This window comes from Neofelis nebulosa, chromosome 7, assembly GCF_028018385.1.
Source record: "Neofelis nebulosa isolate mNeoNeb1 chromosome 7, mNeoNeb1.pri, whole genome shotgun sequence".
Classification (NCBI taxonomy): domain Eukaryota; kingdom Metazoa; phylum Chordata; class Mammalia; order Carnivora; family Felidae; genus Neofelis; species Neofelis nebulosa.
The window spans coordinates 29734426-29749516 of record NC_080788.1 but is presented as its reverse complement, the minus strand read 5'-3'; the positions used below and the strand labels follow the sequence as shown (position 1 = coordinate 29749516).

Here is a 15091-nt window from a genome sequence, read left to right as displayed (position 1 = left end):
GTGTACATATAAAACAAAACATAGCGGTTATAAACACAGAATTCCTTGGAGGCTTTTCAGCGAGGGAGACACGCAGCAGGCTCATCAGCCTGGAAGGACCCACTAGTGGAATGTGGAACCAGCGGCGGCGCCTGGGCCTGTGATGGGGTTTAGGGCAGGTGCTTTGAAGGGCAGAATGGCCAGGATTTACCACTGCTTGTGAGGGATGAGGAGGGAGCCAATGATGCCCATGCCATGCATGGTAATAGCTGGGTAGATGATGGTGCCCTGGCTGGGAACCTGGGAGGAAGAGCAGGCTTCAGGCAAGATACCACACTCGGTTGTGGACCTTTGGAGTTTGAGGTCCCCAAGGAATGGAGACCTGGGTCAGGGAACTGGGTGTGGGAACTGGTGTTGTCAGCAAGGAAGGCAAAATTCCAAGCTCTGTTTTGGTGGGGAGATGAAGGAGCGGGAAGAGACCAGTGCAGTCACACAGCCAGGCAGTGTGAGAACTTCCCGCCTGGGGTCCAGGGCTCCTTCCACTCTGTAGAGGCCTCAAGAGCTGCTGGGTGCGGCTTGGGCCTACCTGGGTGGCTTTACACCAGGCCAGGCCAACCCAAACCCACTCATGCTTCTTCACCTGGGCTAGCAGTTGCAAAGGAAAACCTCTGCCAACCAGAAGTCTCAGTGCAGTTGGTTTTTATTATTAAAGCCAAGATTGGAAAACAGCTGTCCCCCCACCCCCCCAGTGACCCTCCCACCCACCTCCAGATTCATCTCATTATGTCCTATGAAGGTGAAAACTAGACTTGTCTGGAAAAGACTCAGAAATGCTCATGCCGAATGAGAGAATGAGGATGAATGAAATAGGCTCAGATGGTGGTCTTTGTATGATTGTGTCGGCTCCACCCAGGATTCCCAGAAAAGACGGCTTGGGGGTGGGGCTAGATAGCCCCTGCTCACAGTGCTGTTCCCAAGGGTCCAGGGTGGGCGCCAGGAACAAAGGCAACGGAAGAGGCTGGGCTGCCCCTGCGCTCTACCCTGCTGAAGCTGGGCCACAGGCTGGTTTTTATAAAAATGGTTTAAAAAGACCCCAGCCATGAGCACCACCCTCCCCTGAGCAGGGCCAGAGGAGGCGCCAGCTCTGGGCTTTGAGGTCTGAGGCATGTGGCCTCCTGGCCTGGTGACACCTCCCTGGAGGCAGGCAGCACCCTGAGGGAGGCCAGGTGGGCTCCCAGGCCTTGAGTGATGCCCCTGGTTGCCTCTGGGGCTCTAGGAGAGCATCCAGATAGCTCTCCCTCCTCCTCCCACGCAGCCCACCTGGAGGCTCTAGGCTTCAGGGACCCTGTGCAACTTTTGCTCTTTGGATTCCAAAGATCTGAATTTCTCCTCCAGCATGGGTGCAGCAGGCTGGAAGTGGATGACAGGCTTGATCTGAAAGACAGTGAAGCCCTCCTGATTCTTCTGGTTGAAAAGACTTACCCTGTGCTCCCGCTCGGGGCTGGTTTGGGCCGAGCCCGCTGGGCTGGGCCAGGTGACAGGGGCTGGGTCCAAGGCCCTCTGGGATGGGCAGGGGTCCTCTGATAGGGAGGACAGCAGGTCCTGGACCGTGGCCTCTGCCATCTGCTGCTGGGGTGGTAGAGGCAGTGGCTGAGGAGAGGGGCTGGGCTCTGAGGACGGCTCCTCACGGGCAGTACTACAGTCTGTGGAAGAGCCCAGTGTCTGGCTGCTGTTGCTCTGGGCCCGGGTGACGGAGCTGTGAGCAGAGCGGGAGGCGCTCTCGGAGGTGGCACTTGCACGGGTGCCATTGCTGCTGAGCTTCAGGGGCACATCGACTGAGAAGAGGTCAGAGGAGATGTTGGGCTGGTGGACATCGATGGCAGCTGTGGTGACTACACACACAGCTGGCTCTGGAACACCACTGTCTGCAAGAAAGGAGGGGATGCTGGTAACACTTCTCCCTATGCCACACCTCTGCAGGCCCTGATGCGGGTGGCTCTGACCTGAATGGTGGACAGTGAGTGTGCCTGGGCTCTGCTGGGGGGGGTAGGGGGGGGTTGGCCTGTGGTCCAATTTCCCAATGTTTGCTGGCCTGCCCTGAGGGAGGATTATGCCCTGCCCTCGTCTTGGTGAACTCGTGTGGACATGGGACATGCACTGGTCAATTATCTGTGAGAACTGATCTGTGGCATCTATATAAACGGTAAACGGCTGTTGCTCTGCCTGGCAGTCAGCAATGTTCTAGAATAGATGGTAGCTGTTCTGCCCACTGGGTGCTGAAGGAAAGATGACAACCTGGGAGCAGAGTACATGGACCTTTGTTGATTTAGTTAAACCACAGTGCTGCTGGGGTTATTAATGCCAACATCCTAACTCAGAAGGCATGAGGTGCCAGGACAAGGAATTTGGGTTTCATGGTCAGGGGGAGTCATTCAAAGTTTTAAATGGGGCCAGTCTGAGAGTGACATGATCAGAGCTGTGTCTTCAGAAGATTGATTCATCCCTGAAGGATGCATTGCAGGGGGAGGACAGAGGACACTTCAGAAGGTCTTTAAGTGAAAAGTATCCAGGGGCCAAGTTACAGTGGGCAGTGAGGGCAAGTTGTGGGGTGAGTGCACTGGGTGAGAGGTCTGAGCTAGAGATGATGGTGTTTGAAATCAGCAGATTGGATGAAGCTTTGAAAAAGAGAGGGAGAAAAGAGATCTTGAGGGGGCTAAATTATAGAGAAGAAAAAAATCCAATGCATTATACATGTCACACAATGTAACATTCTAGTCTTACAAAGGGATATATAAGGATTTGAAGGCTGTGAAATACAAACTATAAGGTTTAAGACACTGGCTAAGGAGAAACAAGACACTGAAGGCCTGCGTATTATTTTACACTTGATCTTAGCCAAAAGGCTGAGAAGCAATAGGCCTGCGTATTATTTTAAAATTCAACCTTTCCTGTAAGTGGAAACCACTAGGCTCCCCTGAAACTTCTTTCAAGTGCAAGAATGAAATGTAACTGGAGCAAGGACATGCCCCACACCTGTTGCTCCTCAAACCCAACTACCTCACCCCCATCATGATCATGCTGAAAGGGTCTCAGGTTGAGAGGCACTGAGGTCACTCAGATTTCTAACCTCCAGCCCCCCTTTCATATGAGGGTCCCACATGCAGCCCTCACTGGTAATCACAGAGTACTCCACCCTTGACATCCATAGCTGGGTGCTGGACTTGGCTGGGAGTTAAAGCTCCAGGTCTTTGAACTCTGCCTGCAGTTACGGTTCACAGGCAACAGGAGATGGGCACACCAGGCCGAGTTGTCCCCACTCTCAACATTAGGGGTTGCGTGGGGCCACAGAGAGGTTCTGGTATGTGCAGACCGGCCCTGGACACAGACTCACCACTGCTGGGCCCATTGTAGTACTGACTGATGTAGCTGTTCATGTCATCTTTCACTGCGGCATCTATGCAGAGGACAGAGAAAGGTGAGTGTGGTGGCTCGCCAGGCTGTGGCCAGTTCATGTCCCTCCCCCAGTACTAAAGCCCCTACCCATCACCATGAGAGGAGGCGTTGTCTCCCAGAGGCTCTCTGCTGCTTTCCAATCCTCAGTGGGGCTCTGCGCCAAGGCTGGGCTGGCCTGGGTATCAGGGACCCAGGTCTTCATGAAGCATCTGGCTTGATGTATGGCACAGGCAGGGCCCTTTCCTTCTCTGTCTTCAGTTTCCCCATCTCTGAGATGAGGGGTGTGGAAACAGTTCCTCAGGGTTTTCCCTGCCTGGATGGCCTAAGTCTCTGAGTCTACCTGAGGTTCTCAGGGTGACCGGAAATGCCATCCTCAGTACAAAAGTCTCAAAGCCCTGCAAGTGGCCACACACAGACAGCTGCAGAGGCTGATCACTGATGACATCCCCTTGGCTCATCCATCTGAGTACCTAGTCTCCCATGCAGTACAGGGATGGAACAGGGGCTGCGCTTCCCCACTACCTAGTACGGGGTGAGTGCTCAGTAAATAGTTACTGCATGAATTAAGCATGACAAGGTATAAAGCTGTTCAGATCAAAGGAGATGACATGGGATCAGGATCTCAAAGAAATGGTGGTTCATCATCCTGATAGGAATGAAGAGGGAATGGGAGAGAGGAAAGGTGAGAAATTCAGAGTGGCCTGAGAATGGGAGGACAAGCAGATGACTGGAGACCCCAAAAGCCATCCCAAGGAGCTTGGCCTTGTTATGAGGGCAGTGAAGAACCACATGAAAGTTTGAATGCGGTCAGGTGTGACTCACTCCCAAGGTTGTGGGGTGAGTGGTTCAGAAGGTGCCAGGATTTAGGCAAGGAGACCAGAGATGATGCCCAGGTGAGGCTGACAGGTCCTGGGGAGGGAAGTGGTGCCTGATGGGACAGAAGGGAGGGATCAGAGTCAAATGATAATCAGGAGGGACCTGGCATGGTTTGGAGAGTAACAAGATAATCTTTGACTCAGTTTGGTAACTTGTCAGCTGAGCTCAAGGTATGCTCCATTAGCAACCGTGGTCTCCCCTGGGTCCTAGGGTCCTACAAGGACCTATCAGAATCAGACCTGATTTCAAACCTCGACCTACCACATTTTAGCTAAATGGTCCTCTCTAAGCCTCTGTTCCCTTATCTGTTAAGGAGATTAAGCAAGCTAACGAATGTCGAATTTCTCCAGTGGGGTCAGGCACACGAAGGCCTTCAACACACAGAAGTCTAGTTCTTCCTCTCCTATGGACGTCTGAGGGAGTCCACACCCCTAGGTGCTTCTCCTAGGAGCCGTGGTCTACAGATGAGTGGACCAGATGCTTTCTACGGCTGCCTTCCTGGACACACCTGAAATCACTGCAAAGGCCAATCTGTCCTGACGCTGGAAGTCTGTGAGCACAGGCAGACCTGGCTCTTAGAAGCTTTTTTGGCCTCTTTTGATCTTTAAATGCCTGTGGTGAGAGGTGTGTTTTGCATTAATGCCTCAGCTGAGGGAGGGGCCCGAGGGAGTCTCTCGCTCTAGGCCCTGTTCCAGGATCAGCCAGCAATGCTCCCTCAGAATCAGACAGCAAAACAATTCTCCATGGCTCTTTATAATTTATGTTGTAAATGCTGTCTAGCCCTGCAGGTCACCCTGGGAAGTAGGTGGTGGCTGGTGTGGCTGCTTCCGGCAAGCAGTGACAGGAGGGGGTCCCCCAGGCCTATTGGGCCAGACAGGAGGTTCTGGTCCCTTCCTTTGCGCCATGGCTGCAGGGGCCTTGTGACATGGGCAGAACTATGAACTCGGCTAAAATATCTGCAGACCTGTGAAAATTCATCCTAAGGGAGTTACACACAGAAGGTGGCCTGGGGTGATGAAGAAAAACCCAGACCCTAGAAAATTACATGGACAGCTACATGCAGAATGAAACTGGACCACTTTCTTACTGAATGAGAGAAGTTATCTGCAAATCATATTCGATAAAGGGCTAAAATCCAAAATATATAAAGAACTACAACTCAGCAGTAAAAAGAAACAAACTAATTAAAAAATGGGCAGTGGACCTGAACAGACATTATTTTCAAAGAAGAAATATAGCTGGCCAACAGACACATGAAAAGATGCTCAACATCACTCCCCATCAGGGAAACGCAAATCAAAATTACAATGAGCTGTCACCTCACACCTGTCAGAATGGCTAAAATCAACAACACAAGAAATAAGAGGTGTTGGCAAGGATATGGAGAAAGAGGAACCCTCTCTTGCACTGTTGGTGGGAATGCAAACTGGTACAGCCACTGTGGGAAACAATATGGAGGTTCCTCAAAGAATTAAAAATAGAAAGACCATGGAATTCTACCAGTGGGTATTTACCCAGAGAAAATGAAGACACAAATTTGAAAAGATATATGCATCCCTATGTTTACTACAGCATTATTTGCAAAAGCCAAGATGTGGAAGTACCCTAAGTGTCCACTGATAAAAGAACAGATAAAGAAGATGTGGTGTACACACAGAGAGAAATATTACTGAGTCATAAAAAAGGATGAGATCATGCCATTTAAGGCAACATGGACAGAACTAGAGGGCCTTATGCTAAATAAGTCAGAGAAAGACAAATGCCATATAATTTCACTTACATGTGGAATCTAGAAAACAAAGAATAAATAAACAGTGGAAACAGACCTGTACATATGGAGACTGACTGATGGCTGCCAGATGGGAGGTGGTGGGGAGATAGGCAAAATGGTTGAAGAGGAGTGGGAGATACAGGCCTCTGGTTATGGAGTAAGTCCCAGGAATGAAAGGTAGAGCATGGGAGATGTTGTCAATGGTATCGTAATAGCACTGTATGGTGACAGATGGTAGCCACACTTGTGGTGAGCACAGCATAATAAACTTGTTAAATCACTGTTGTACGCTTGAAACTAATGTAACATTGTATAAACAAATTGTAACAAACAAACCCAAAACCCAGATCCTGGGTCTCGTCCTGGGGCATGCCACTGCCACAGGAGCCTGAGGTCACATCCCCTCTCTGGTCCTCAGTTTCTTCATCTGTACCACCAGGGGCGGGTGAGGCCCTTGCAGATTGTGATGTTGCTGGGCTAGATGGCTTCCAAAACCTCTGCCAGCTCTAAAGCACCCAGAGGTGAGAGAGCAGTGTGGGAAGGGACCAGAGGCATCTGGGCTATTACCTCACTACCTCCTGATGGGGGGCTCTCCCCTCCATGGCCTGCACACCTGGGGAAGGGAGGGCCTACCTCTTTGTTGAGGAGCTCTAACAGTCAGCTGTGGACAGCTTCTTGTTCATTTGTGCTCAGTAGGATCACAGTGTGCTGGACCCTGTGCTGGGTACTGAGGCCAGGAGTCCTGGCCTCTGAGGAGCACAGGCGGGGCCTTACCAGGATGTCCATTCCTTGGTCAAACAGCCAATCTCCATTTAATCAAGCCTTGCAGACCCTGGTCCTGTCTTTCACAGGTACCAAGGCTAAGCCCACTGCTCCTCACTGTCTATGTGATGGTGACAGACCATCCAACACTTAAACACTTAAAAGGCCCTCCTGAGAAGTCTCCTCTGGGAAACCACTGTCCATTTTCTACCCCTCCCCAGTTTTCCAGTCTTTCCACTCTGAAGGCTTCACTAGGGGTTACAGATGTGACCAAAACAGGTGGAGGAGGGGAAGGGAGGGAGCATTCACTGTGCCTTCATAGCTCCACACCTTGGGGTTTGGCACCACACACACTGAGATCCTTTAATCCTGGCTACTGCCCTGCAAGGCCAGGATTACTTAATAGACTGGTCCTTCCTAAAATCTGGCGGGATTACTCCCCTAATGCAGCCTGACATCTTCCAAGTGGGTGCAGCAACCGCCCTACTCCACTGACTCACGAGACACCCAGGGCTTCTCTGCAGTAACTGGGGCCAGGCCAAGCCCTTACCACACTTGGCTGTGTAACCTCCATGGAGGATTCCTGTTTCTTATCCCAGGCAAATGTCAGTACAGAGGTGCAGCCTGCTGAGGAGGACTCTTTTTTTTTTTTTTTTAAGTTTACTTGTTTATTTTGAGAGAGAGAGTGGGGGAGGGGCAGAAAGAGAGGGGGGAGAGAGAGAGCGAGAGCGAGAGCGAGCGAGAGCAGGGAAGGGACAGAAAGAAAGGGAGAGAGAGAGAATCCCAAGCAGGCTCCACGCTGTCAGCATGGAGCCTGATGTGGGGCTCGAACCCATGAACTGTGAGATCATGACCTGATCTGAAACCAAGAGTTGGAGTTGACTTAATCAACTAAGCCACGCAGGCACCCCAGAGCACTCTTAATGTTGGTTCAGTCCAAGGTATTAGATCTTTCTCCTATCTCAGTGTTGACTGTTTGAGGTTGCCACATCTTCATCCAAGCCATTGGAAAAAACAATCTAGGCTAGGTGAACTGTAGCCCTGATGTCTCTCTTGAACTTATGACTGATCTGGCAACTGGCCAACTTCGTCTGAATGACCTCTAGCTACTTCTGACTCAACATGTCCCAAATAGAACTCAGTCTCTCCCTCCACCTCCATCTTGGTGAATGGTTTCTTTGCCCACCCAGGCTGGGAGACTGGCTACTTCTCAGTGCTTTCTCTTTCCTCACCCAATTCCTACCAAGTCTGTGACTATTCGAGGGACCCCTGATGCCCTCTGTTATGGTCCTGTGGTCTAGCCATAGGTCAGATGTCGTGCTTTCCCCTTTGGACTCTTGTCATGTCTTGGGTTTAATGAATGGGATGGCTAGCTGCATGAATATGCCTGACAAAACCTAGGGCCCAGGTGGCCACTGGAGGTTTGTCCAGTCTGCATTTGCTCCCTCTATTCCCACACAGGGGCCTCAGAATGAGCTTTAAGATACAGATCTGAGGGGCGCCTGGGTGGCTCAGTCGGTCAAGCGTCCGACTTCGGCTCAGGTCACGATCTCGCGGTCCGTGAGTTCGAGCCCCGCGTCAGGCTCTGGGCTGACAGCTCAGAGCCTGGAGCCTGCTTCAGATTCTGTGTCTCCCTCTCGTTCTGACCCCCCCCCCCCCATTCATGCTCTGTCTCTCTCTGTCTCAAAAATAAATAAAAAAACGTTAAAAAAAAATTAAAAAAAAGAAAAAAAAAAAAGATACAGATCTGAAAGCGAGGCCTGCTGGACTCCTCTAGCAATGCTGACACTGTTCATGCCTGCTCTCTGCTTTAAGCAGGCCTTCTTCTCCAGAACTGAGCACTTGGGCTGGGGTTCCGTCCTGACCCACACAGGGGCCACATTTTCTTCAGCATCTCTCTAGCACTTAGCATGAGGCTTGCCATATGCCAGCAATAAATAGTGTTGACTGGACAGATGACTGTGTCTGGGGGCCCGCAGGACCTCCCAGGACCTCCCCCTCTGGGATTCTCTCTCACTGTTCAGCACACAGCCTCTCTCCTTGTCCCTGATCCCTGCCTGGAGACTAGAGACTGTTGGGTAACTGGGAACTTGGGGAAAAGGAGAGGAGGTAGACACAGATGCTTGTGGCCAGGAACAGGCCACCATTCATCCTCTACACGAGGGGCTGCCCACCTTCCACCTAAGAATAATCTCCTGCCCCAGAGTTTGTTTTGATTTGGCCCCAAGGGGCCCTAGGGCCATGGAGGAACCACCCCATGGGAGGACTGAGCTGGCTGCCCCTGGAGGGGCTGGAAAGAAGGGTGGGCACAAACACAGGCTCCAGGACAAAACAGCCACCTTGTGGTCTCAGGCAAATCCCTAGGCACTCTGAGCCTCAGCTTCCTCACAGGTGAAATGGGGATGAGAAACACCAACCTGCTGGGGAGCTGTAAGATTTACTGAGGTAATGAATGTCAAGTCTAGCCCTGGGATGTCCCTCACCTTTCTGAACCCCTGGCCCATGGCGTTCCCTACCAACCCCAAAGTCTTGAGGCTTCTGAGGCAGCTACAGCAGCTGCTCTTGGCCACCTGGCACCTTTCTTCCTGGGGTGTAAACATTCTGAAAATGCATCTGGGCTAATCCTCCCAAAGCCCTTCGAGTGCTGGCCATGGCAACGCTCATTATGTGTGTTTGCCCCTGGGGTGGAGCCCCAACTTGCCTGGCAAGGCTGAGGTTGAGAGAAAGGCTGAGGTTGAGTCAGCTGGGCCTCCTGGAAGGGGTGAGAGCGGGTGCTGTGGGGCAGGGTCCCAGGACCCCATATCCATACATCCTGTGCAGACACGGGCCCCAAAGTCCATAGGGAAGCCCTGATTCCTGGTTTGGGGCTCCTGGTCCCTGACTAGGCAGCCCTCATAGAAGGAGGCACGGACATTCACTGGGCACCTGCTGTGTACCATGCACTAGAGCTGTGCCTGTGATCAAAAACCCAATCCTTTGCAGAGAAGATGTGCTTCTGCTACTATCCTCATTCTGGAAAAACTGGGGCTCAGAGACAGGACGAGCAGGATTATGGGGTCCCTTGTTCAAAAAGCCAGATCATATGTGATAAGGGGCTAATAATATCCACCACGTATAAAGAACTCATACAACTCAACAGTGGAAAGAACCAAACCAGTTAAAAGCTGGGCAGAGGATCTGAATAGACATTTTTCCAAAGAACATATATAGATGGCCAACAGACACATGAGAAGATGCTCCACATCACTCGTTATCAAGGGACTACAAACCACAATGAGATACCACCTCATACTTGTTAGAATGGCTATTAGCAAAAAGACAAGAGGTAATTTTGGCAAGATGTCAAGAAAAGTGAACACTTGCACAGTTTTGGTGGGAATGTACATTTTATAGCCACTGTGGAAAGTAATATGGAGGTTTCTCAAAAATCAAAAATACAACTACCATAGAATTCCACTCCTGGGTATTACCCAAAGTAAACGAAAACACTAACTTGAAAAGATGCACCCTCACATTCATCACAGCATTATTTATAATAGCTAATACATGGAAACAACATAAGTGTCCAATGGTGGATGAATAAAGATGTGGCATGTATACATACACACACACAGATACACACACACACAGACACACACAGATACACACACACTGGAGTATTTCAGCTATAAAAAAGAAAGAAATTGCGCCATTTGCAACATGGATGTCCCTTGAGGGCATTATGCTAAGTGAAATAAGTCAGGGAGAGAAAGACAAATACTATATGATCTCAATTATGTGTAATCTAAAAACAAAACAAAAATAAGAAAACTCTGAGCTCACAGATACAAAGAACAAATTGGTAGTTGTTAGAGGTGGGGGTTGGTGAAATGGGTGAGTGGGGTCAAAGGGTACAAATTTTATTGTAAAATAAATAAGTTATGGGGATATGCTGTATCACATGGTGACAATAGTTACTAATAATGTACTGCATATTTGAAAGTTGTTAAGCAAGTAAATCTTAGAAGTTCTCATCACATTAAAAAGAATATTTGTAACTGGGGGGTCTGGGGGGGTTCAGTCGGTTAAACGTCTGATTCTTGGTTTCGGCTCAGGTCACGATCTTATGGTTCCTGAGATCGAGACTCACATCAGGCTCTGTGCTGACTGCATGGAGCCTGCTTGGGATTCTCTCTCTCCCTCTCTCTTTGCTCCTCCCCTGCTTATTCTCTCTCTCAAAATAAATAAACTTAAAATTTTTTTTTAATTTTATAAATATGTATGGTTACAGATGTTAACTAGATTTATTATGATCATTTTGCAATATATACAAATATCTAATCGTTACATAGTATACCCAAAACTAATAAGCTATATGCCAATTACACATCTGTTAAAAAAAAAAAAAGCGGGGCGCCTGGGTGGCTCAGTCGGTTAAGCGTCTGACTTCGGCTCAGGTCACGATCTTGCGGTATGTGAGTTCGAGCCCCGCGTCGGGCTCTGTGCTGACTGCTCAGAGGCTGGAGCCTGTTTCAGATTCTGTGTCTCCCTCTCTCTCTGACCCTCCCCCGTTCATGCTCTGTCTCTCTCTGTCTCAAAAATAAATAAATGTTAAAAAAAAAAAAATTAAAAAAAAAAAAAAAAGCATTAAGGATTTCAAGTAGACCACAGCAGAGCACTGAACCAAGTTCGAGCCCCTATATGACCAACCAAGTCACCAGGCCATGGACCCAGTCCTGATCAGAGAGGTAAAGTAACTTGTTCAAGGCTGAGCTGAGATACAAACCCCTAGCCCTAGCCCTCTGCCCTGTCAACTGTCTCACTATTTTGTGTGAGGCCCTGCAGCTCTGGGGCTTCCCTGGGTCCTCAGTGACTCCACTAGGAACACATGTGAGGAGGCCAGCAGTGGCAGAAACCCCGACTTGTCTCCATAGCACATAGGTCTCTGCTCTCCTAAGGGTACACCCTGGTGCCAGCTGCTTGGCAGAGGGAAGGCCCTCTGGGGGGGCCGCCTGGCCTGGTGCACCTCTGTGGGGGTTTCTCTGAGTGCTGGGGCAGCATACAGGGACACAGAGGTTTCCTGTGATATACAGTGAAACTGTGGCACTCCCACCAGTAGCTGTAATTCATAAATTATGGGCAAGTTTCAAGACTAATAAATTTGGGAGGGAAGTATTAACGACTACACAGGGGCACCGTGAACTTGGCAGGCCCCAAAGTCTGGAACTTTGCAGCCTGGGTTTTAAAAATGATTTGTGCCAGAGCAAGTCTAAACAGAAGCTGGTCGGCGTTAGTCTGGCTCTGACCTGCTGGCAACTGTTGAGACTGTAGGAACCACTCAGCACTCCCACCCCTCAGGGCCACCCTCCCGCAGTGAGCAAGGCCCCCTCCAGAGGCTCCTGTCACTTCTCGCTCATTTCTGCAGGTTAATCCTTGGAAAGTCTGTGTGCTGTTGTGACACAGTGAGCTTCGGAGCCCTCACTGGCCTGAAGGTCATCGTTAGCAACAAAGGCTGCCCTTTCTACATCTCCAGAGTAGCCCAGGGCATCCCTAGCTTGTCCGGCCATAATTTCTAATGTCATGGAAATCCCTCCCTGGACACAGCTCCTGATCAAAGAGAAATCAGCTGGGGGATGCCCTGTCTCACTGGCCCACTGGAGGCTATGAATCACACATGCCACTTGCTGGCCCCCCAGCTTCTGCCCTCTGCTTCAGCGGTGTTGGCTTCGCTACTGATGGCTCTGGAGGTTGGCAGTGAAGTGGCAGAAGTGGCCTGTGGGGGAGTGGACTGTGCATGGCATAGACTGGGGCAGGTACAGGGCAGGTGTGCATCTAGAGAGGTTGGAGGTAGGGGTGTCACAGAACAGATAAAGGAGAGCAGGGGTGGGTTCCAGGTATAGATGGGTGGGGCATTTGCAGCTGCTCCCAGGGATACATGTTTGGCATCTCTATGGGAGGCCTGGGTGCCTTGTTCAGACACCTCCTAGTCTCAGGAGGGTCAGCACAGATGCCATGACATCCTGGCTAGTGACACACAGCTGATCAAATTTACCCTGAGTGGGCTTCGAGTGTGACCCAGCTTTCTCCCTTCTTATTCTGCCACCCTCCATCCCTCCTGGAAGTTGTTCATTATGGGGACAGCAGAGAGAGGGAGCAGGATGGAGAGGCAAGGACTCCTAGAATGTGTAGGATTATTTCAAAGGCTTGGTTTGTTTGTAGACTCTCCAAACCCAGATCTTGACTCCCTGTGGGCCCAAATGTGGCATCAGGTGTTGAGGGTCTGGAGGTCACTGGCTCAGGGACAATAATGGCCATGCTGTTATCGCGAGAGCCAAGGATCCTGATGATAGAGAGGTGTTATAGAATGTGTGGCTGTTTGGAGGCGCTCACCTGAGCTCAGATGTTTATAGGTGAGCACATGTGAAGAGACAACAGAACCAGGCAGGCCTAAGCCCCAGGTGAGCTGCAGCCTCGAGATGGGCTGTGAGCACCACTGTGGGCAGAGCAAGGAGGCTGGTTGCCCAGCAGCTGCTCCTCTGACTCATTCTGCTTTATCAATGAGGAAGACCCTGGGATGAGCTGGAGACTGTGAAGCTCCTGTCCTTGGGAAGCAAGACAAGCAGGCAAAAGCTGCTGACTTCTAGAAGAACTTGCAAAAAGAATATTCTTATATTCTTTTATTCTGGATTCCACAAACACCAGCCTAGGGAGCTGAAAGTCAAGAGGGGTTTCTGGAGTGCACTGCTGCCAGATGGCCCCTGAGCCCAGAGCACTGCAAGGACCCACATTAGCACAAGTGACATCCACAAGCCTTTTTTTGTTCTTTGATCAGTTACAGACTTGCACATTACATTTCACACAATAAGCACTACAGGGAGCCTGCTGAGGGCCAGGCCTGGGTGGGCTCTGGAGATAAACAAGTCTTGGGGGGAACACACACATAAATGGTCACAGCAACACGGCACAGCTGATTGGGCCTCATGGGAGTTCATGGAAGTCTAGAGGGGAGAGAGTGGTGGCTGGGAGCTCACCTGGAGATGGGTTCTAAGGAGGAAGAGAAGTTTGGCAGGCAGGCCTGGCCTGCCAGTGATCAGCATGTGGAAAAGTTCCAAGACCTACCGCTGCATAGAACACAGAGCTAAAAGATGCTTCCCTTGCCCACAGTGAAGGTGAAGACAGTGGGAGGAGTTGAGGCTGGGCAAGCGAGATCATTAAAGGTCTGTATGCCACCTGTTAGAGGGTGAATTGTTGTGTCTCCCCCAAATTCATATGTTGCCCTAACCCCCAGTACCTCAGAATGGGATCTCATTTGGAAATGAGGCTGAAGCAGAAGTCACTAATTAAGGTGATGTCATACTGGAGTAGGGTGGGTCCCCAACCCAGTATGACTTGGGTCCTTATAAAAAAGGAAATGTGAACACAGACACACACACAGGGAGAATGCCAGGTGAAGAGGAAGCCAAGGAACACCAAGCATTATGAGCAAACCACCAGAAGCTAGGGGACAGACCCTCACAGCCCTCGGGAGGAACCAACCTGCCAAGACCTTGATCTCAGACGTCAGCCTCGAGAGCCATGAGACAGTAAACTGACAGGTAAGCAGTTTGCCATGCTTCATCACCATTACTGCAGCCCAAGCAGCCATCAGCCAACGTGTTAAGTCAGGAATCAAAGAAGCTACAGCCCAACACAGATGGATGTAAAGTGCTGCACAGTGGAATGGGAGCAGGGAACAGGGATGGGGGGGCCTCCCAGGGAACACGGGGCAGGGGGCCGGGTCAGCTGTGAGCTCAGGCCAGGCAGCCACATCTAAGGGTTCTCGGTTCAGAACAAAAAAGCAGGGGTGGCCCCTTAGCACTCCACCCTGGTCTTGCAGCTCCCCAAGAACTGTGTTCTGTTCTAGATGTCACTCTAAGAGGAACCAAAACACTGGAATGTTCAAGGAGAGATGATACAGCAAGAACATGGAGAGCTTCTCTCCTGAGGGTTGGCTGTGGGAATGCAGTGACAGTCCCTGCAGGAGAAAACACTCAGAGGCCAGTCTTTGAAATCACACCTCAGTATAACACTGTATGTCAAACAGACTTCAATAAAAAAATAAAATGAAAGGTGCCTCAGCCGGGAGGGCATCCACTGCAACCAATGCAGAACAGCTGCAGCCAAGTAGGAAAGACAGGTGCTGGGGGGCAGACCTCAGCCCAGAACAAAGAATTCTTTTCCAATAAACAGAGCCATTGAAAGTTGGGTTGGTGTGGGCTTCCCTGGGAGTTC

The 15091-nt window shown here is 50.4% G+C and overlaps 1 protein-coding gene across 2 annotated transcripts in view; it reads right to left on the bottom strand.

Annotated features, from left to right (window-relative positions):
- Positions 1-731: 731 nt before the first annotated feature.
- The window catches only part of TMEM266 (transmembrane protein 266), a 125809-nt gene continuing 111449 nt past the window's right edge, over positions 732-15091 (bottom strand). For both annotated transcript variants that reach the window (XM_058736941.1, XM_058736940.1), the window contains exons 10-11: positions 3371-3433; positions 732-1904 (exon numbers count right to left, since the gene is read on the bottom strand). In XM_058736941.1, the coding sequence (XP_058592924.1) occupies positions 1309-1904; positions 3371-3433 (659 nt within the window). In that variant the 3' untranslated portion in view covers positions 732-1308. The remainder of the gene's footprint in view (positions 1905-3370; positions 3434-15091) is intronic.